The sequence below is a fragment of the Juglans microcarpa x Juglans regia genome, chromosome 4S (assembly GCF_004785595.1).
Source record: "Juglans microcarpa x Juglans regia isolate MS1-56 chromosome 4S, Jm3101_v1.0, whole genome shotgun sequence".
NCBI lineage: Eukaryota > Viridiplantae > Streptophyta > Magnoliopsida > Fagales > Juglandaceae > Juglans > Juglans microcarpa x Juglans regia.
Window position 1 is genome coordinate 5,224,880 of NC_054601.1, and position 22,738 is coordinate 5,247,617.

General features: G+C 36.1%; 1 protein-coding gene across 1 annotated transcript; it reads right to left on the reverse strand.

Annotated features, from left to right (window-relative positions):
• Nucleotides 1-1,871: 1,871 nt before the first annotated feature.
• On the reverse strand, nucleotides 1,872-21,984 carry LOC121262813 (pre-mRNA-processing protein 40A-like). The gene is given in 30 exon segments (XM_041165424.1): nucleotides 1,872-2,592; nucleotides 2,674-2,979; nucleotides 3,686-3,788; nucleotides 3,974-4,038; nucleotides 4,149-4,256; nucleotides 6,830-6,922; nucleotides 6,998-7,045; nucleotides 7,901-7,999; nucleotides 8,120-8,236; nucleotides 8,352-8,405; nucleotides 8,471-8,563; nucleotides 8,644-8,724; nucleotides 10,179-10,284; nucleotides 10,420-10,454; nucleotides 10,577-10,663; nucleotides 10,834-10,911; nucleotides 11,169-11,237; nucleotides 11,370-11,468; nucleotides 11,817-11,889; nucleotides 12,007-12,377; nucleotides 12,460-12,517; nucleotides 12,655-12,707; nucleotides 18,448-18,517; nucleotides 18,683-18,756; nucleotides 19,152-19,349; nucleotides 19,445-19,515; nucleotides 19,518-19,779; nucleotides 19,878-19,943; nucleotides 21,036-21,098; nucleotides 21,810-21,984. Coding segments are annotated over 29 exon segments (3,108 nt in total). The 5' UTR covers nucleotides 21,069-21,098; nucleotides 21,810-21,984; the 3' UTR covers nucleotides 1,872-2,454.
• Between the last annotated feature and the right edge of the window lie 754 nt (nucleotides 21,985-22,738).

The following is a 22,738-nucleotide window of genomic DNA, read 5'->3' on the forward strand; positions in this document are numbered from 1 at the left end:
GTTGATGTTATTTTCTTTTATGAAAATATTAATTTTCTTATATATTATTAGTTTGGATATTGATAATAAAATATTTTATCATGAATGATATTGTGAGTACGAATTATTGATATAGTTACCTTTATATTATATATAAAATTTTAATGAGTTAAAAATAAATGTACGGATCAACTCAATTTATTTATATAAAACTGGTTGTTGGCAAACGTTAGGGGATCGTTCTTCGCTCTTTTGCCCGAGGTCACATGTTCAAAACAACTTGCGTTAATAAAACTTGTAAACCAAAGTCTTTAGAGCTTTTGCATGTTGACACTTTGGTGGGATTGTGGTGACAAACTGCCCATCCTAGGGGTTAGTAACTATGGCTCAATCCACACGTGTCGTAGCGAGTGGTAGCCCTTATGGTCAGTGGTCACACCTAGAGGAGGAAGTTACACTGGCCGTCCCTCCCCACTCTTCTACAGGAAAAATATATATATAAAATTGATTGAAATAGGATAAATAGGTTATCCAGATTAATTCAATAAAAATTATTTACTAAACGGATTAAATCGTATCATCTATCATTTACATAGATCGTGTTAGAGTCTTGATCCGTTTAATTAAATTAATCTTATTTAAGTTAATCTATATTAGGGCTGTAAACGAGTCGAGCCAAATCGGTCTTTGGCTTGCCGAGCTCGGCTCGACTCAATATACTCGAACTCGAGTTCGAGATTTTTTTTTATTCTTCGTTCGCTAAACGCTCAACTTGAGCTCGAACTATGTATTTTTTTTAATAAGATTTAATAATTAATAAATAAATAAAAATTTAATATTGAATTTATACAACTAACAAGTAGAACCTCTATTAAATTATAAAATTTTAAAAAATTTATAAATAATTAATATCTAACTAGTTGATATTTATCTAAAATAACAATATATTATATGCCTACATATATTATTAATACATACACTTAACATGATATCATATATCTATTTCATATATAGTTCTCATATACTAGTATATAAAATTATTAAATTTTATCTACTAATTATTATACAAATTATAAAATATACCTATGAAGTATATATTCACTACATAGACATAAGTAATTAGATTACATATTATATATTTAATTATAAAAGTGGTATGGTTATATTATTAGTTACTACATATATGTGTGTGTATATATACATGTATATGTATATATTTATCAATATATGAATGAGTTTTAATCGAGTCGGGCTAACGAGTCGACTCGAGTATAAACGAGCGAGCCTTAACGAGCTTTAGCCGAGTCGAGTCGAGTTTTGTCGGTTATGTGTCATTTACAATTCGAGCGGTTATCTGCTTTAACGAACGAGCTTTTTTTTTCAAGAGTCGAGTTCGATTCGAGTTTAACCGAGCGAGTACCGAGCGGGGTATCGAGTAGACTGGTTCATTTACAGCCCTAATCCGTATAATCTAATGCTCATGATTTAAGACAATACAAACAAGACTCACGAATAGGGTTGAAAATCGACGTGGCCAATGCGGTTTCGGTGCAAAACTGATACCGCACCAACAAGTTTTGGAGAGGCTTAAAATCGACCACTTAGGGGAGAGAAAACCGATAACCTCGATCTCGGTGTGAATCGGTGCGGTTCGTCGATGTCCTTGTGAAGGAGGGGAACAGTGGACTGTGTCATTGGTGGAAAGAAGCAAACCTGCAGGGGAGAAAACCAGAGAGAAGGCAAAGGAGGGGTTATTAATCCCAGAATGGAACAGCGTCGTCTAGCTTTTTATCCAAGCGACACTGTTTATCTTTTTTTTTTTTTTGGTAATAAAACTCGTAATTATGAAACAACGTTGTTTTTTTATACATATAAAATAATATATATATATATATATATATATATATATATATATAATAAGCCAGTATAGCAGTTTGGGTTTGGTTCAAATTGAAATCGAACCGACATCAATTTCCTTACTTTTATACTGCCACCGACTGGTTCTTTTCCGGTTTCAGCTGGTCCGTCGGTTTTTGTACAGCCCTACCAACTAATACAAATTACCACCCTTGGTGTTTCATGATCCTTGAGTTTTTCATGATCGTTATTTGAATTGTAAGGCCGCACTGCAATTTTTTTTTTCCTTCTAATTGAAAATGAATATATAAATAACCCCATAAACATTTTTGTACAAAAGCGGCATCAAGACATTTGCATGCAGTCAAATTCCTCTCATAAAGTCCACAGGATCATTTTTAACTAAAAAAATTCCAGGATAAGTTGCTTGACAGACTTCATCCACCATCCAACCGAGATATCGACGTCTTCTTCATTTGCATTTTACAGCTTGTCGCTGAAGCATGCTTAGCCCTATTTTCATTCATAACTATCAGAAAGTGCTTGCAGATTACATAATAAACCATCAGAAAGTCAATTTAGCACTCTTCGAATGAAACAAAGATATCAGGCACTGCCTTATTGGATTTCACCATCCTCACCAAGCTCGCCATCTTCAAGTTCCTCGTATCCACTGTTTCTACGAAAACCATCCCGGTGCTCTCTCTTATGTCTTTTATGTCTGTTTTCAATGTCTGATTCAGGTGAGTATGCGTGCTGCCAAGGAACATCAGGAATTGTAAAAACCCTTATTTATAAATGCTTTCTAAAAATTATTAAAAATTAAAGTCCACTTACCTTTCTTGATTTTTTGCGGTCACTGCCATGCCTACGCGATTTCTTAGACTCTTCTTTCTCATCCTTGTCAGAACTTACGTCATCCGTGGCAGTTTGATGCCTCTTCCGGTGTTTCCGATCCCTGTCTTTTTCTCTTTTCTTATCCTCTTTATAGCTATGACTGTCAATCACATCTGCATTTTCACCATCTGTTTCATCCTTCTTAGTTCGTTCCTTTCCCTTTTCTCTTTCACGTTCCCTATCTTTCTCCTTTCTTTCTTTCTCCTTCCGCTTCTCTTTCTCCTCTCTCTCCTTCTCCTTTTTGGCCTGCAAAGAATTAGAACCTCCATATAAGTGCTTCAAAATCACTGAACAACTACATGTTTTTCAAGGAGTATCATTTACACTGCAAGGTGAAGTTCTAAGAAAATGCCCAAGGATGCAGGCACATACGATCAGATTCCCAATCAGCTTAAGAGTAAAGAGGTAAAATGGTGCTCAACCTTTACAATTTTAATGTGATTTTACTTATCTATAAAAGCATAATGAATCTTACACAAACATTGATGCAGAATTTTTATAAAAAGAGATGGAAGAAAGAAGTCATTCATGAAAAAAAAAAAAAAAAAAAACCCACCAAAAGACTTGCATGCACATCATGATATATTTTTTTTTGTAACAAACCCCAACAATCAGTTTCTCAGATTAGGCACTAGAAAGAGACGGTCACTAATTAACATTTTCAAAATGTTAAAAAGCAAGGGTCATATATTCAGTTGCAACAGGTAATGCTTTGTAGCATCTCTGCTCAATGTAACTTGGTGTTTCAGTTCCCTTTTTCCAATACATAACATATCGTAAAGAATGAAAAAAACTAAAGATCATACAAGAGATTTCAATTTTGTTCCAAAAAAATTCATTCCAAATGGATGTAGATGGCTTGTGTGCATGGACATAGTAATCTGAACAGCCACATCCAGTAAACAGATAGAATGACACCGACGACTTAGGCATGTACACAAGACTTGCATACCTTCTCCTCTTCACGTTTGCGCTCCTTCTCTTTAACCTTTTCCTGTAGTTGTCCAATGTATTCCTCAAAAATCTCCCTCTTAAGGCTCTCCTCCCCAATTGATCTGAAGAAGGGACGGTCAAAGGAAGTTAACAAAAAAAAGAAAAAAAAAACTGAAGACTAAATATACTAGCATAACAATAACATTATCCACTAACTGAAAAACATGTTCCAGAGAAAACGCGGGGGGGGGGGGGGGGGGGGGGGGGGGGGGGGGGGGGGGGGGGGGTTGTTGTGATGTTGTGATACCTATATTCTTCGCTCTCTTCAAAGAGTGGTTTGCAATCCTCCCAATTACAAGATGCAGTGATTTCCTATAAAGTTGCACAGCGATCAGAACTTAGATGGGATAGCCAAGGCAATATACTTAGCCTAGCAATGCAAAGTGGAACAATCAATTCCCATTCAATGAGTCTCCCCATACCTTGAAAGTGTACAATAGCTTAGTGAAGTCATCTGCAAGACGTTGACGCTTTCTAGCTTCCTTCTCCACCTTCTCCTTGGCTCTCTCCAATAACTCCTCAAACACAAACTTCAAAGAGTGATTAAAAATTTAGTTTAATGCATTGTAGAGACGAATTTCATGCATAGACTACATACCATGCATGTTAACTATCAAAAAGATGCCAAAGAGGATTCAGCTTGAAAAGATACCACTAGCAAGGTTTCTTGGGCTAATTTAACTGTACAATACAAAAGCCTCTACACCCCGGCCACTCTTACTGGGAATGGACTCAATGTTGCTTATAACAGAGCATCAATTAGTGAAAACAGCAGTAATAAAGGCCTCATGTAAAGCACTTAAGATCAAGTCTACACAAATAAACAACAGATTCAAAACGACAGCATTGCATCCATTGCCAGGAAGAAATATAGTACAAGTTAGTTCTTAAGCAGTAACCAAGTGACATATTCATCAGTTCCTTAAAATGAACGGAGATTATGGGAGAGGACAAATCATTGTAATAACTATCAGTACACAAAAAATAAAAATAAAAGCTAGACAGGGAAGCAGCTGTGGATATTTTTTTTTTTAAACAGTATGACACAGTAAGTTAGTTGATATTGGCTTCAAAAACTTATTATCTCATGTGGTAAAATTCTAGAAAGCACAGATACTTCAAATAACCACCATACTCATATTTGATAATACTTGATAAAGACGTGTATAAGATATGAATCAAAGACAAATCCTTTTTTTAAACCTGATATGACATCATTTGTAGGGGTGAAAATTTTTCGGTCCGGACCAGAAAAATCGATTGGACTGAATGGTTCGGTCTAGACCGGACAGGACATAATTCACCCCTACCCGGTCTCGGTCCATGTTGTCTCCAAAATTCGGTCCAGTCCCAGGGTGTGGTCTTTTTGGACCGGACAGGACCGAATCACTTACATATAATTTTTTTAAATATTTTCTATATATATAATATATTATTTTATATAGTATTTGCATAAGTTAATTATGTAATTTTCTCTAATCTATCACCATTGACCATATAAAATGTAAAATAATGTATATTATCAATTAACTAATATATCATACGATAAATCATATGATAATATATTATTATAAGTAGATCAATACTCTACTAAAGTACTGAGTAAGTAACTATTAACATCATAAATATAATTAATTATTTTTTTAATGAGTTAGTTACATAATCCACCTTAAAGAGCTCACTAAATTTTGATTTTACTAATTTAATTAATTTTTTGGATTAATTTATCTATCAAAAAAAGGAAAAGAGGAAAAAAAATTCCTAGCTCATATGGACCGAATCAGACTGAATTGGACCGACGGTCCAGTCCGGCCCGGTCCTTGGGGTAATCAGCCCGGTCCGGAAAAAATGTGGACTGAAAATTTTGGTCCGTGACCCTGAGATGGACCAGACCAATTACACCCCTAGTCTATAATGATTCATACAAGATGGATACATTGGGGGAGAGAATTCTATCAGGTAAAAACAATGGGGTTTCAACATGCACAGGGCAGATATATGGTTACCCACTGTCCACTGCTTTTTATCCATAATATGGTAAATTTAAATATTTTGGAATCCAAATTTTATGAATTTAGAACATGGATCACTAATCAAGGACACCTTTTGTTAATTTATCGTCAAAACTGGTTTCAGTATAAACAAAAAAGTAGCATTTATACATTTTAAACAATTTTATAAATTATCTAATTTATGTAGTCCATGATATCATATCTTAGATTTTCTAGAATTGGCATATCACATATCCGTATCATCTAGCAAGAATCTAAACAATAAAAAAATTACCAACCAACTAATTACAGAATTCTCAAGTGGAAGTCCCATTTATAGTACACGGTGAAAAAAATTCATCAGCTACAACAAGAACCATTTGAACCATTATAGAAAAAAAATACCATTAATCCAAGCAGACCATTACTTTTGGGGTGGGGCTTGGAAACAGGTTGTTCAAGATTTAAAGTAGGCAGTAGACAAACATACATAGCAAAAAATTGCATGTGCTCCTTTTAATATTATTTTTGTTTTTTGTTTTTAAATAAAGGATCACTTGCGACTTATCAAAAAGATATAATTGCTTATCTTTGCCTGGGTCAGCACATATATTAGTATATCATGAAACAAAAGTTAAAAAAGTTTATTCTTTTCTACAAAGGGCATGTGTGGGGCTTGTACCTAGTATTACTCATGGAGGGACAAGATATCCACATCCTTTAAGCTTTGACTAGAGGATTTGCTTATCAGAAGAATAAAAGTCAAGAGACTAACTTTTTGACAGAAATTGGACTCTTCCAATTCAAAGCAGGCATAGCTAGCTTTTGGTTAGATACGTAGAAATGAAAAATAAAAACTTTGCCACGGGAACAATGTCCATCTGGAGAAAAAATTCGAAGTCAAGAAAGATAACATTGTCAGGGAACTTGAAAACCTCCTCTAGATGCGAATTTGTTCCATTTAATATTATCCCATTAAAAGACAAATTAGTTCTATTGAACCATACATTTAAACTGACCATATGACTGCATATTATGATCTTTTCAGACACCACAAACATCAGAAGGAACAGATATTAATAGGAAATATTTTTTTTCTTTTGTTAACAAACCTTTAAGTTGATATCAGATATCAGTGGGGAGCCAACATCTTCAAGAATAGCTGCCTTAAAGTCGTCAAATGTCCATGTTGATAACAAGGTAAACTGAAAAAAAAAAAAATGCAATTGAAATCAAAATATACCCTGAGAAGATACAATAAAAAGTTTTTGGCGTCCTACCTTTCCCAACTTCATTGCATCCTTGATACGTGTTTTGTCATCATGATACTGTCCATATGCAAATAAATGATGTTAGAGATATTCAACAATAAGCATTGCAGCTCACAGTTACCTCAGGCAAAACAGAAAATACAACACCAAATGTTAAGGAAGCTAATCAGCGACAAATAGAACGGATCAAGTACATTTCCTTTTCATTTTTGTAAGAATATGTTTCAGATATCCCGTATATTATATGAATTCTCTTTTTAAATCAAGCAATTATTGCAATAAACACTGAAGCTTTGAGGAGCAGCTAGCAGCTGAACACATTATCAAGTAAATAATAAACTAAAAATTATCAACAACGCAACATGAAGCATGAATAACTAATTCCTGAAGATGTGATCAAGACCAGAACAGTACTAATAATGACAATACACACAAAGCTCAATCCAAGTTATAACACCAAAGAAATCATCTTGTTCAGCCAGATCAGATCAACAAGATAGAAACAAAGGCACGCACACTTTGGTCAGACGTTTAATACCTTAAAATCAACGCCATAAGTTTTTTGTGGCCACAAGTGTTACTAAAAAAAGAACGTAAAAAGGAAATTATTGTGGTTTTGAACCTGTTGCTTTCATGGTAAAGCACAAACCAGGTATGATAACTTCCTTTTCTGTTTAATCTGGGTTATCCTAATTGCATGTGTACTTGAGTTGCACTCCTACTGTTTTTGGTGAGCAGCCAGCCTCCTTTAGTTTTGAGACATTGTGATGATAACCTAAAAGAGTTTATTTGAGATTCTTGACAGGAACAAAATGAGGTTACACTCTCCCTGAATATTTCAATTTTACAATTTTCTACAGCGACGTCCACAAATAAACAATAAGCATTCAAAAATTAAATATGAGAACTTACTTGTTTCTCTAATTCTTCAGCGATGTCCTCAAATAAATCCTTCGGTGTGGAACCAGAAACGTTTGATGCAACCGCTTGATATTGAGGCAAATCCTTAATCTACATACAAAGGATAGATACAAAACAAAATACTGATCCGGAAGCAATTCCTATTAAATCAAATTCTCTTATTTAACCTATTTACAGTTATTTCACAAAGAACGGAACCAGGCAGGGCACCTTTAAGCAATAATCACGCCAGTGAGTTTTAGCCGTGAGAATGCCAGCAGCAGTATGTCCTTCCATCAGCTTGCGAAGCTCATCACGATTCTTCCGCTCAGCGCGCCTCAATTGCTCCTTATATGTGGATGCATATGAAAATGACAACATATATCAGAACATGATTTTCTGATAAATATACCAGAAAAAATCAATAAATTATGATCTCACGGCCAGAAAGATGGGATCCTACCTTCTGTATTTTCTTTTGCTCTTCCTCCTCCTTCTCCAAGTCACGTATATAGTCCTACCATAACCTATGTCAGCATATAAATCAAGAAGACATCATCAAGCACAGATGAGGCAAAATACCTGGAAAATGAGTAAACGGTCCAGTTTTTCAAGACGGGAACATCTTTCATCATCTTCTAAGCGATCTTGAACTTTTCTCCATTGGGTATGTGCCTATAATAAGAAACAAATAATGCCTGAAGAATGAAGAATCTACGCAAATTTTTTGCATATGCCATATTTTTATGGCATACCTTAATGAGATTGCAAGATTCCAGAAATTTCCTGTATTCTGCTACATTCCACCTATGCTCCTCTGCAGCCTTTTCCTTTTCCTGCATTCAAGAATAGAGACATAAACAGAAATACAGTGTGCTTTGGGACATACAACACTCTTCGGCTATCCACATGACAAGGGAATGAAAGAGAAAATGCAACTGAGCAAGCCAAGGTAGTCAACCATTTCTTCATGACAGCACAGATAGCAAGTTTATCTTCAGTATCTTTCTTAACCCATACACCCAGCAAATATGAATATTCTACCCACAACCTTTTAATGTCTTGTTTCACATTTTTTGGAATAAAAAATATTTCTCCTAATAAATTAAGATTTAAATATTTGAAAAAAAAAAGCATTAAGTGCTTACATGGTAAAATTTTAGTTCTTTATCGTCCCTAAGCACGATAAGACCTAACCAGTTAACAACACCACAACCTTAAGGGCCAGTTTGGATCCCAAACCTATCTCAACTCATCTTATCTAATTATTACAACTTTTCCAAATTCCAACACAAAATATAATAACCAATTCAACTTTTTCAAATCCTAACATAATAATAATATTAAAAACTAATATTCTAACAATATTTTATTCAATTTTCATCTCAACTCAGTTCAATATCCAAACGCAGCCTAAGAGTGTGCATCAAGAAACAAGTTCATGGTATATCCATTACCAATGATTTGGAAAACTTAACACATCTTATTGATGCACACGCAATGTTTGCCTCATTCAATTTTCATGCCTTACAATTCCTGTTTTGTCCACCACAAAACACTGCCGCGCACATAACCTCTCTGCTGAGGATGCTATTGCTAGTAATATAGTTTTGCTTCCTACATGTAGGTTAGTAGGCCACAATGTCATACATTTATGGTAACGAGAAGCTATAGCCTGTAATGTCGAGATTATAATGATCATGTAATTCATAGAAAGCCATGGACCATTCTTTTGGGCCAAGGCCTAAGATGAATCAAGTTATTGCTGTAGCTCAAAGCCTCAAAACTCGTCCTCGACCAGCCTCCCTCTGCGGAACATGTTGTCTAACTGGAGGAGATTGTGACCTAAAAGGATTTCTGGCCCAAAACTTGTCATGATGTCACTAAAACCGTCAATGATATCAAGATTTCAAAGCAAAAGGGAATATTGCATTTATCCTGTTTACTACATATATACAGGCTTTCACACCACTTTCTCAAACCCAAATAAAAACATATCTCAAACATTTTCTCGATCTAAATATATATTCCACAAGTCCCACCACTTTCAGAAAACTCAAAAAAACCTAAGTCTAAAAGTTTTCTACCCAAAGATAGAACAAAAGCTTCAAACGACAATGGGATTTACGAAAACGGCTAAAATTAAGCCCATCATTTTGCCTTATTTTAAGTAAGTATATTGAATTAGGAGTTTGCATGTATTCATTACCTATTAAGCATATTGAAAAGAAATATATTCAGAAATCCAACAGAATAAGGACAATTATGAAATGAAGTAGCCTTTTATTACCTTCCTCTCAAGTTCCACCATGTAGCTTTCAAAAAGATCCTCCCGGTCTCTAGTTCGTTCAACAGCCTTGAATCGTTCATCATTTTCAAACATACTAACAGCTTTGCTAATGAGGGAAAAAATAAGATCTTAAAGATTTTTCTTGCAAACTAAGAGTTAAAAAATAATAACAAACAAACTACAGTACATATAGGCAATACATAAAGTCAAAAAAGCTAGTAGTACAGGATGAGGCAAGAACCTCCATCTGGTGGATGATGTGAGTTCCTTGGACTCCTGGAAAGACAATACACCCCCAAAACATACATGTTAGTCATGGAGGGGAAAGAAGTATCATATCAAGCAGCAATATATAAACGAATGGTGAAAAAAAACATTGTGAACTTCACACAACATACTTCTAACATCTTTGTGAATTCTTCCCGAGCTTTTATCTGCCTCATGCGCCTCTCCTCAGCTTCCAGTTTCTTCCTTTGACCCAAGTACTGAAAATAACAGACCAATTTGTGTCACACTAAGATGAAAAATACTGTAATATTGCAAATTAAAAGGCAAGTAAAGATTGAATCACTAAAGTCCAGGTGAAATCAGAAACAATTCTGTATAATAAAAAAATCCAGTAAAGCCATTCGCATAAGTTGCACATTCTACTTACCTCATTAAATGCTTGCTTCCGCTCACCAAGTGTTTTCAGAGCCCCATATCTTTTGTCATTAATTATCTCTTTCATTGCCTGATGTTAAAAGTCAACACCGTTGAGAAGCACTTAGAAAGAGATGAGAAATAGTCAAAAGGGAATTTTTTTTTTTTTTTTATTAGCACTGGTTGTCCGGAACAAAGTTCCAACTAATCCCAAGGCACCCGGGATTGTTTGCACCCAAAGGTTAAAACCAGGACCTGGAGGAGCATACCACCAAGACCAAGGCTCTTACCAATTGAACCAACCCCTAGGAGTTGAAATGGTCAAAAAGAAAGTTAAAGCCAATCTACCTGTTCCCAAGTCCAATCAGACTGCACGTTAACGGATTCCAGCAGAGCTTTGAATGCATTTTTAGCCTCCTATATACAAAAGCACATGCAAATAAGTGAACAAAGAAGAAAGATATGGGCGTTGAGAATCATGACGATGACAATCACACCGTGGATTCAGTCTAAATTATCAATTCAAGAAGCAAAAGTATAGGTCAATACCAGCTTACTGGCATATAACAAAGGTTCATCATCAAGAGTTTTCTCCTCTAAAGCAGTGACATTAACTTTTCCAGCAACCGTCATTCCTTTTTTCGCTTCCTGCCAGGAAGGCCACAGAAACATGTCATGAAAAAAGATAAAGAGTATTTGTTCTCGAGCATACTCCTGACAAGAGGAAAAATGTGTTTTCTAAATGGGCTGACCAAGAGGCACCTGGTTTTGAACAATTACCCGGGCTAGATAAATTTTGTCTTGAACTCATTTTAGATAAATACTTTCTAGAAAAAGCAAAAGATGTGCTTTTCTCCAAACTATGCAACCAGCATGAAGGAAAACCTTGGACATGATCAAAATTACTAAACCAATCAAAGCCTTCCAGAAACATACGCTGAAAAATAAAAACATACCTTTTTAGGCATAGTAGAAAACATGAAAATAAAAACATACCTCAATATCCTGTGCAGAAGCTCCATCTATAGATCCTGGAAATTCTTGAGATGCTGTGGTTTCAAAGTGGCTCCTGCAATAATTGAAAGGAATAAGTGTTCAAGCCAACCCCATCTTTCCAAATCAATAAAGAAATCATTTTTAAAAAAATAACACATACAAAATTTAAAGCACTAAAATAAGTCCATACATCGATGATGAATTGGCATTTATTGAAGCAGCAGGAACTCCAGTACTTGCTGAAACAGCGGAAGGTGGAGGAGGAGCTAGCACCTGATGTTGAAAACCAGCTGCACTTGTTGATAGAACAGGCTGTGCACCAGAAACGACTGATGGTCCAGAAATCGCCACAGGAGAAGGATTTGAATCTGTAACAACAGGTGTCACAGGAACTGGGCTCAAAGCCACCCCAGCTAATGTCAAAGTAGTTGAGGAGCCAACTGAGACAGTTGCCACAGATGTTTCAACCGATACAGCGGCAGCATCTGGAGCATGAGAACTCACACTTGTTTCTGATTTTGTTCCCTGGCTAGCTGATTTTTCCGCCTGTTCACGAGCCAACTAGAAGCAAGCATCTCATAATTAAAACCATGCTAAAACCAACCCCAAAAAATATTAATATAATAAAAAACTTATGATAAACCTTCAGTTCCTCAGGGATTGTCCATTTAGATTCCTTTGTAACCTTATTATAATAATACCTGCAAAAGCCACGCCAATTATAGCTCAAAACAATTATACATCAAACATTAAACAGTAAATGATGAATTAAAAAGGACCCCAACTATACTTATACTATAAAATAATGTAGCAAATGAAAAAGGAAGGTAAAACGCACTTTCTTCCCTCTGGAGAAGTATATTCCTTCCAAACAGTCGATGCATCAGCCTTCTGTTCCAATGACAATGTTAATTACGTGAGCCAGGTGAAATTGATTCAAGAAAGAAGCTGAAGTTTTTTCACAAAATAAAATAAAATCAATAGGCAAAAAAGTAATCGTTAAAAACCCCAAGTGCACAAGATAATTCCAACTGACTCACTTGCCCATGATAAAATTGTTATGGAACCATGGTTCCTCGACTAGTTTGCCTAACTAACATAAAGAGAACCCCATATTCCATTAAACAAGCAGAGAATTCCATAGAGCCTCTTTACAATAATAACTTGAACAGATAAACTTGTGAGAAAAAAAATATATATTTTTTTATAAGTAATAATATTATATATATATATCAATAGGAGTAACCAAATAAACTGGATGTATACAAGATAAACACCTAGCCCATACAAGAAAGCCCCTAATGACCCAAAAGCCCATGAAAACCTACCCAAAATACACAAAGCCTGAATTGGAAAACTATCGATACACCTCCCCGACCCCATCCCCCAGATTCCGTGAAAAAATCCTCTACCCAAACATCCCACTACGAGAACGTCTTCACAAAACCCTCCCTTTAGCCTTTCCTCGACTTGAGCTAGCTCCCTTAGTATCGAAGTTGATTGCCCAAGATAGATTCTTTAACTCCTTATTTTTCTTAAACTTAGATTTGGTTTCAAGCGTGTGGCTCGCCTCATTGCAATGAGTAGTGCTTTAAATGGTCTTCATATTCTCCATGTTCTCCATATGAAAGTCTCAGGGTTTGTAGAAACCCATTATCTTTATTCCGAATCCAATCCACTGTTAAACCCGCTATATCATTAATCGGAGGAAGAGAAACCAGGGGAACGACATTATCCCCAGCCACAGTACCCGATTGCACTCCCGACTCTAAACCTTCCCCCACACGAGGCACCAATGACAATTCTAAACTTTCCCCCACACGAGGCACCAATGACAAATCGATAATTTCCTTCTCGCCAAATGGTTGCTTGACAGGTATATGGTTGTTTTCCCCTCCATCTGTTACCATTACAAGTTCCTCCCATCCATCAACATTTTGTGTATATGCTCCACCCTCGACGATCCTTGTCGTGCCACTTTGTCTGACCCTACTGCTTCCTCAAGAGGGAAACACTACCATTTGTTACCCCGTCTTTAACTACAAATGAACCCTGGACAGAAGGACCAACTACATTTGTAACTAGTGCATGAGATCCTACAGCTCCCTCAGAAGGCATAGTGACACTAGCATGAACAAAGATGTCAGCGTCCATCGACTCTATCGTTGACACACCCTTTGCCTGCACACTTTCCGGCACACTTGCTGGCACACTTGTACCCACGACTAGGTCCAGCCCCTTATCCACCTTAATCATTAGATCTCTTACATAATCCATAACTCTCTTCAATTGAGATTTGACATCCCACAAGACCCCTTCCAACTCTCCCGAAGTCACATTGAGGTCTTTTGTCTCCAACAAGTGCCTTGCCCTTTTTTTCTACCGCTGAGCTGGTCTCGGCTTGATTACCCGCCAGTGACCTTAACACCGATGCGTACGAAGCACCTTTGATTGAGGAAGGCCTTCCCACTATTTTCCCATCAACAAACTCTCCACTTCGAGAAGTGGCTTTGGATTCGGTGACACTTAGAATGGACTACAGAAGGCCTTTCCATCCAATGCCATTTGCGCCCTCCGGAATCACCAACAAACCTTTCCTCCTTCCACTACAGAATTCTGAGAGCTGCAGAAAACTACCCCTTATATTAACATGATATTGAATGCTAAAAACTCTATTACCCATGGTCTAAACAATCCTCAATCCCCTTAGCCACCCACGAAACTGTCGTCCTCCCTAGATACATGAACTTAGCTATCATTTTGCTACGTTCAGAAATACAAAAGATATTTCCTCCCTCTTTCGTAAAAACGAAAGTTTTTTATTCCACTTTCAACCACCTCTCACCTTCCAACTGGGATGAAACCGCATCGCGTTTCCTCGTCATTGTCAAATCCCACTGCAAATCTGTTCCTGGTGCTCCCTTCCACTTCATCCTAAGGTAAAACCCAGATCTGTTGGAGGCCCTGAGTTCACGGATTTTCTTGCAAAAAATCCTTGAGATAACAGAGAACTTCCAGTCGCCAGAGGATGACGTCGGATGCCCACAATGTGGTCGCCGGAGTCTGTCGAAACAGTCTGTAGTGGTGGCTAATGGAAAAGCTCAGATAGCAGATTGCCGGAGGAGGAAACGGAAGAGCAGAAGAAAAATACCAGTCGCTGGGGAAGGACCGACGTCGGAGGCCCCACGACAGAGACGCCTGGGTCTGTCGATCAGTTCTATGACAATTCAAAGTGCACAAAGACCGACGCTAGCAAAAAAATAATAATAAGTGTTCGCCAGCAAGGAACCGACGCTGACGGCCCTCAGTGAGGACGCTGGGGCCTATCGGCCTCGTCTGAGACTACGATGTCCCTCTCCGATCGATGGTGGGTCGGGGTGGCGACGGGATAGGAAGGTTAGGGTTTCTCTCGAATCACTATTCACACACGGGGTTAGGCTTCGTACAGAGAGAAAACTAGGTATAGAAAATATATAGATTTCCATAGTTTTTCCTTACAAAACTTTAAAAAAAAAAAAAACAAAACAAAACAAAACTTCAAGCTATATGTACAATGAATGTATGTCAAATGAGTGCATCCATATCCAAAATATATTCCTTCGAAAGCCCTAATATAGCACCCCATCACTGTTGAGCGGATCATCATCATATTTGATGAAGCCATCAGCTCAAAACTCCCTCTAGTTCCTATTAGTGTCATAAGCTTCATCTTAGATTTCACATATACATAGTAGATGTCAATTTTGATTTCACACTATACTCCAGCCAACACATGGCAAGTAGGCAGAGTTTGCAAACATGCAGAATAAAAATAAAAATAAAACCAAGTTTCACAACATATTTTGCATCCTCATAACAAGAAGTCTGCACCTATTTTAATTATAATAATCTATCAAAAAACCCTTTTTAATGATAATAAGGAGGCCTATAACACTACACAACCGAAAAGATTGCTAAAGCAGTCCCTAGATGACAGCACTATGCTAGAAGAGAGAATCATAAAGGCATCAACACCAAAAATGTTTTCATCTAGCAAGAATGTGGTAAAAAAGAACCTATTAAATATTTGAACAAGACTGTGAACTAGCAAACACAAATGTGTGATATCTATGAAGATGGGGAAAATAAGTTGTTGAGGGAATAAGCTCCAATAACTAATGTGCTATAAATAGAACCAAGACCATTTATGATGACTTCAGGTCTTAGAAAAGGAGAAACAAAATGAAAAAAGTAAATATACTATGATCTAGAGAAAGATATGCTACAATGGAAGGAACTATTGGTTACTGTAAGACCTTTTACTACTATAAGTAGGATCACCTGCAACTTATATGGTTTTATGCTCACAAAAATGAACCAAATAGGAGAAACTAGAGAATTTCCATAAATAGCACCATTTCTACACAATCCAAAACATATTTTAGGCAAAATAGCAGCATCTTCATCTGGAAATTGACAATACAAGGGCAAGTTGATATGCAGAAATCATCTCCTATATTGCAATAGGAATCAATGGACAGTATCATTTTTCTGTTAGTTAAGTATACGAGATAGCCTCCAAAATGCAAGTAAGTTAAATATTAAAAGGAAAATATGCATCGTAGCATGCCCATATTTCATGTAGTATCTATATGTATTAAGTCACGCAACGATCTTCTAAACCATGCAAAAAAATTACAGAGCATGAAAGGTGTAAATTGTGAAAGTTGTATTTCCAGAAATGGGGGCATGCTGCAACAACATAAGTAAGTTTTATCCTCAATAACCATTAGGTTCTCAACTATGATAGCATCCTCTACCTCTCTATGGGGAAAAAAAATGAGCCACATCAATTTGCATGCGTAGGACACAAACAGCATGCAACTCCATCATAATGAAACCTACAAAGCCCAAATAGTAAAAACTCCAAGAAAGGGAAGTTTATTGTCCAGTCATTCTATCAGGTCCTCATAACTCAGGGTAGGACCTCTTTTCCTTGGAAGAGTATTTAGCGGACTAAAACACCCATAAGAGAAGCCTCTTGTGCTTGGACAGCCACCTTAGGGAAGATCCTCACCACGAGAATCTAAGGAAATGTCATTGTCATTGTGGCTGATTGTTGTATGTGTAGATAGTGCAGGATATATATAGACCACATTTTACTCCACAGTATGGTTGCCAGAGCCTTGTAGACTGTTGCCTTTGGTAGATTAGGGTCGGCCTAGGTTATGTTTAGAAGGATAGTAGACCTCTTTGCAAACTAGAGAGGGTTATATGGTAGCCCTTGAATTGTAGATGGCTCTTGTGTACCAAATGTGGTGAGTTTGGAGGGAAAGATATTATAGTTTGAAGACCGTGAGAAGGTGATAAATGAGCTTAAAACATTTTTCTTCAATACCTCGTTTCCTTGGGCAGCTGCTATAGATTTCATGGCTAAGTTTTCATATTTTCTTGTATCTCTTTCTGTTTTTATAAAAAAAAAAAATTCTTGTATACATCACATGTGCTTGAGCTAAGCCTTTGTGCTCTTCAATAAATGTTTTGATTACATATAAATCCACAGACAATTAAAACATTGTTACAGCAAGTACCATTGACCCCACATCACATACCTCCAAAATCAATAGCACCTACTGTACTTGCACAACCAACCTATTAAAACTAGACACCAAAGAAGCCAAAAACAAATGAAAATATGCAAAAATGATGTTACAAAATTAGAAATGATCAATATAGCGAAACAAATCAGATATTTGAACATAAAATATGGAAAAATGAGTGTTTCCATATCACATAATCATGGGTAGAACATACCGCAATTTGTGGGGCATACAGACACGTAAACCAGAGTTATCTAAAAAAGAATTGTGTGATGAGGGAGAAAAAAGCAATTTAACAAATAGTTTTTTATAAGGAAGATTTTATTAATACAAAAATAGGCATGGCCCAAGTACACAGGTAGTATATAAGAGAATACACCTAATTAGGAACTAGAGATCGATACAAGAAATTCAGAAAGCAATTTAAGAAATACAAGAAAATAACTCTAAAAACTATTGCCATCTTTTTTTTTTATACGTAAAAATTTATTAACATCAATAGGCATGGCTAAGTACACTGGATGTATACAAGAGAGAACACCTAGCTATGGAGCAGAAATAGCTAAAAATTATTGCCATAATAGCAAGGACATGAAGTAAATATCGAAAATAATAGATATAAAGTACATCCCTAATCCTATGACACAAGGAGAATCAAGGAAAAAGTGATAGGAAGGAAACAATTACTTTTGACATTGGTCAAACACATCCAACAACACTACGGATTAAAATCATCCTACATGATAAACAATACGTAAATAACAAAATCATTGCCTGCCTTGAGAAAGTAAAACGCCGCCTTCATAGTGAGCATATAGAGCACTCGTTAAATTTCTCCAAATTTGCCATGACATCTACAAACCAGTGGAAGCAGATGCAAATAAAAGGATAACTCGCATAAACAAATATGATTAATCTGGCTACAATTGTCAACATCTATAAAGAGAGCATCATTTATGAGTATTCCTGAACATTTCAATCAAATGTATAACAGGTAACAGGAGAAGACAGAGTGAATACAGCAATAGCAACCAATCGGTAATGAGAATCACCTCAACAGGGGTCATCAATTCTGCCGGCTTCTCCCAAACAGATTGTTTTGTTCTCTTGTTGTAATAATATCTGACAAAATGTATTAATCAGTAAGAGAAACGACCAATAAAAAGACAGAATGTCATCAACCATTTCAAGGATTAAAAAAAAGTCCAATTGTTGAACTTTCAAGACAAAAATTGGGTCAAAAGTTTAAATAATTCAATAAGACCTGCAGCTATAACAAGATACTACCTTCTCCCATCACCAGATGTATGCTCTTGCCAATCAGAAGATAACTGCTGACTGGAGCTAGGAGTATTTACTGCCTGAAATTCCAAAACATTACTATTAACTTTTCAGGTTTCACAAAAGAGAGAAGCAAATAAATAAATGCATGAGGACTGACACAGGATCTGATTAAAATAGAGAGCCTTAGATGAAAGAGAAAGTTAGATTTACTGTGCGGATGCCAACAAGAGTCAAGACATTTGAAAACAAGGATTTAATGAAAAGAAATGCCACCTCCAAATTGATATGACATTAAAATTTAACATATCTTAAGAGATTTTTTCTAGAATATAAAAAAAAAAGCAAGACGGCGTCATAAAAGTATTAAAAAGGAAAAATATAAGGAAAACATGAAGAAAATCTGTGACCCTGGCAATTTTGTATTTTAAATTCTAAGAATGAACCAAAAAGGAAAAGCAAAAAAGAAACTTACAGAATCTGTAGAAGAACTAACTGAGGGATGTTGCCCAGCCTGCTGAACTGGTGTGACAGGTGCTACACTCTGATTTACAGAGGACATCCAAGGTTGCCCTGCAACAGGTACAGCCGGTGCATGCATTTGAGACATTGGCTGGAATTGGGGCAATGTGTTGATACTATTTTGTGGCTGGCCAAAAGAAGATGGTGCAAACTGAAGAATGCAGAGGAATGTATATGAGTACAAAAGGTAGGGGAAAAAATAAGCAATATGCCTAGAGCAGAAAAATATTGGTGGTTAGAACTTACCATATATGACGAAGAGATAGGCATACCCGATCCAGCTAAGCCAGGCATATGATTGCTTAAAGGGGGGCACTTTGCTGAGACTGCAGTGGGACGGATGCAAGTGGCCTGTTTGTCTGAACATATGGCATTTGCACAGCCTGTGATGGCGGCGTAGCATGACCAGGCTGATTTGGCCTTGAATGTAACTGCTGAATCGGCTGAGAGAACTGATATGGCTGGTTTTGAGCAGCAGGCATCCCAGGATTTGAAGGAAAACCCTGTCCTAAAGGCCGAAACTGCTGGGATGCAGACGGACCGAATTGCTGTCCTTGATGCGTTGGAACAACTGACCGAAACTATAGTGGAAACAATTTTCCATAAGACATTAAGTTCAAACTCTTATAAAAAAAATGGACAATAGAAGTCATCAAAGATAGACCAGAAAATAAATTACCTGCATAGATAAAGATGAACCAAAACTTTGAGGACCTAAGGATGCAACTGCAGGATGCTGAAGGGGCTAACCCAGAGCGAGATCCAGGAAGGAAAATAATAAATAATAAAATAATAAAAAAATAAAAAAATCAGTTGCCTTGAAATAAATTCCTGTGTATTTGCGCTTTGCCTATTTACTTGATCAAATAAAATCTTATTTTATCCATAAATTACAAGTACAAAGTAAAACAGATTTTCTTAGAGCAAATATTCATTTGAAAATAATTAAATAATTGAGCAGATAAAAAATAAACAATTCAGCTGACCACAATACAATGAAAAAATAGAAAGCATCATGTTCACATTCGAACTAATTTCATTTGAAGAGAAAAAGGTAAATCTTGATCAAGCAGGAACTAGAATTTTCATAATCTGGGGAAGGCTAATAAAGTTGACTGTGAAACCTACATACTCAGCGATGTTTTTGATACTGTACCGTACCGGCCAGTACGGCCGGTATATGCTGTACCGGCCACTAGTCTGGTATAGGTAATATCTCTGTTTTGTATCGTCCCAAATACTGGTCGTACCGGCCGAAACAAATATTTCTTCCAGTACACATTCTGCAGCGTTTGGATGGTATTTTCACAATTTCAGTAAACATCTAGGGGCTATTTCGGAAAAAGTATGTTTGTTGTAACTTTTTTTTTTATATATGATGTTTGTTGTAACTCAAAACTTAAGAACTTATGTTAGTTGTAACTTAAAACTTAAAACTTGTATTGAGAAGTATAGAGTTTATGGCTTATTTTGTTGTTATTTTGGAATACAGTTAATGCTTGTATATATATAATTTACGAAATATTATTCCGAAATGGTACACGAAACGGTACCGGTACCGAAATATTCCGTTCTAGTGCCTTGACCGGTACGGCCTCCAGTACAGTATTTAAAACTTTGATACTCAGTGAAAAGGACCGCAGTTGGAATTTTCCAATGAAAACTTTGCCACAGTTAACTTGTTTGAGATTTAAATAAACTCATATATCTTAAATGATGAGCATATTCATGAATCATGGATAACCATGCCATCAAACTATGATTATAACATGCACACAATTTGGATGAATTATGGTCATACTTTGAGTTCTAATGCCAAAAGTTAGAGGTTTGCTACCTGTGAACCAGAGGACTGAGAATTACCAGCCATCTCAGCTCATAAGCACGCCTCCTCAAGCAGCTGCAAAATTAATAAGTCATGAGCAATAACATCCAATCAAATGCCAATAGTATCAATGTGCATCCATCTGGTCTTTAGTAGTCAAGTTATCTAGCCAAGTGATTGACTTAACAACTGTGTAGAAGCAATTAAAACAAGTCTGCACCAATCACTTGTTGATATCAAACTTACTTATCAAACAAATAATGAATGCTTATGACTGACGGTCTAAGAATAGAATTCTCTACTCCATTGAATTGAAAGCCATATTTTCTTGTCTTCCATAGCAATCAAGCCATTAGGCTCCAGATTATTTAGTTTAATCGGTTCAAGGCCTCAAGGATAACATTATGACTGGTGTCACATAAACTCCTACAGAACAACATATATAAATTTTTTTAAAACAAATAAAAGTTAAAGATTTATCTGTCTGGATGTGCTTATTTCAAATAATAGGAATAATACGAATTCATACCAATTGGAAAAGATGATTAATCCCAACATGGAAGGTCTATAATTATTACATTGTGTCGGAACAAGGAAACCAGTCACAATTTCTCAAATGTTATTTGGTTTCGTTAGTATACATACACAACGGCCAACGCATCTAGTTTCAATTGATCTTGCGAATATTTTACCTCTATTTTCCCATCAACCAAACAAATGGAACAAATTCCCTGTACAGATATATGCGAGATAAGAAAAGGAAAGAGAAAACAAAAGTGAGCTTACGATTCCCAGCAAGGGCAGAGGAGGAGATACAGTATGCAGAAGGTTTTTAACGGGCCCTTGTCGAATGAAAAGGCTTAGATCTCTCAGACTCGACCTTTCAGGTGGTGCTAGGGTTTAAGGGGTAGCAGAAGAGAGGGAGCTGGGGGATTGGCGAAACTTGAGAGAGGAAAGAAATACGGTGTAAAATCTTGGAGCCCATCGTATTCTTTCTATTAATCATTTTCCAAGACTATCCCTAGCGAAGTGCGAAATTCACTCGAGATGCCACCATAATAAATCATCAGGATTAAGCCTGTTGGGCTCTATTTTTTTTTTTTTTTTTTTTTTGGATGGGCAACCTGTTGGGCTATTGTTTTGTAAATTGGACACTCCTTCTCTCTGATTCTCTAATTTGAGTTTGAATCTTTGGAGTTTAGTAGAGTTTTGGATTGAATTTTAAGTTTAATTTAATTTACTATATTTATAATTGTTTAACTAAAATTTACATTAAAATAATTAATAAATATTATGGGATCTACTTTATAAATCTCTCATTTTAACCCGGTCAATAACTCTAGAGAATCTCTATTCCTCTCTGGTTTAACATGATGGAGAAATAAAAATATAAATTGAGAATTACAATTATGTGAATTCACGTTAAATGTGTCTTTATTTATTTGAATTAGATTATTCAATTCCAACAATTAATTATGAATAATGTCTCAACCATTATTAAGTGTCCGGTCAGATTGAATAACGACTCCAACCATCTTTAAACAAGTAGTAGATCAGAAATCAGAACATACAGATCATCTCATCATCATAAGATTGGATTTGACCTAGCTGGCTTGGTTATATAAAATTAAACTATCTTATCTCATCTCATATAATTATTATAATTTTTTTAAATTTCTATACAAAATATAATAAAAAATTCAACTTTTTAAAAT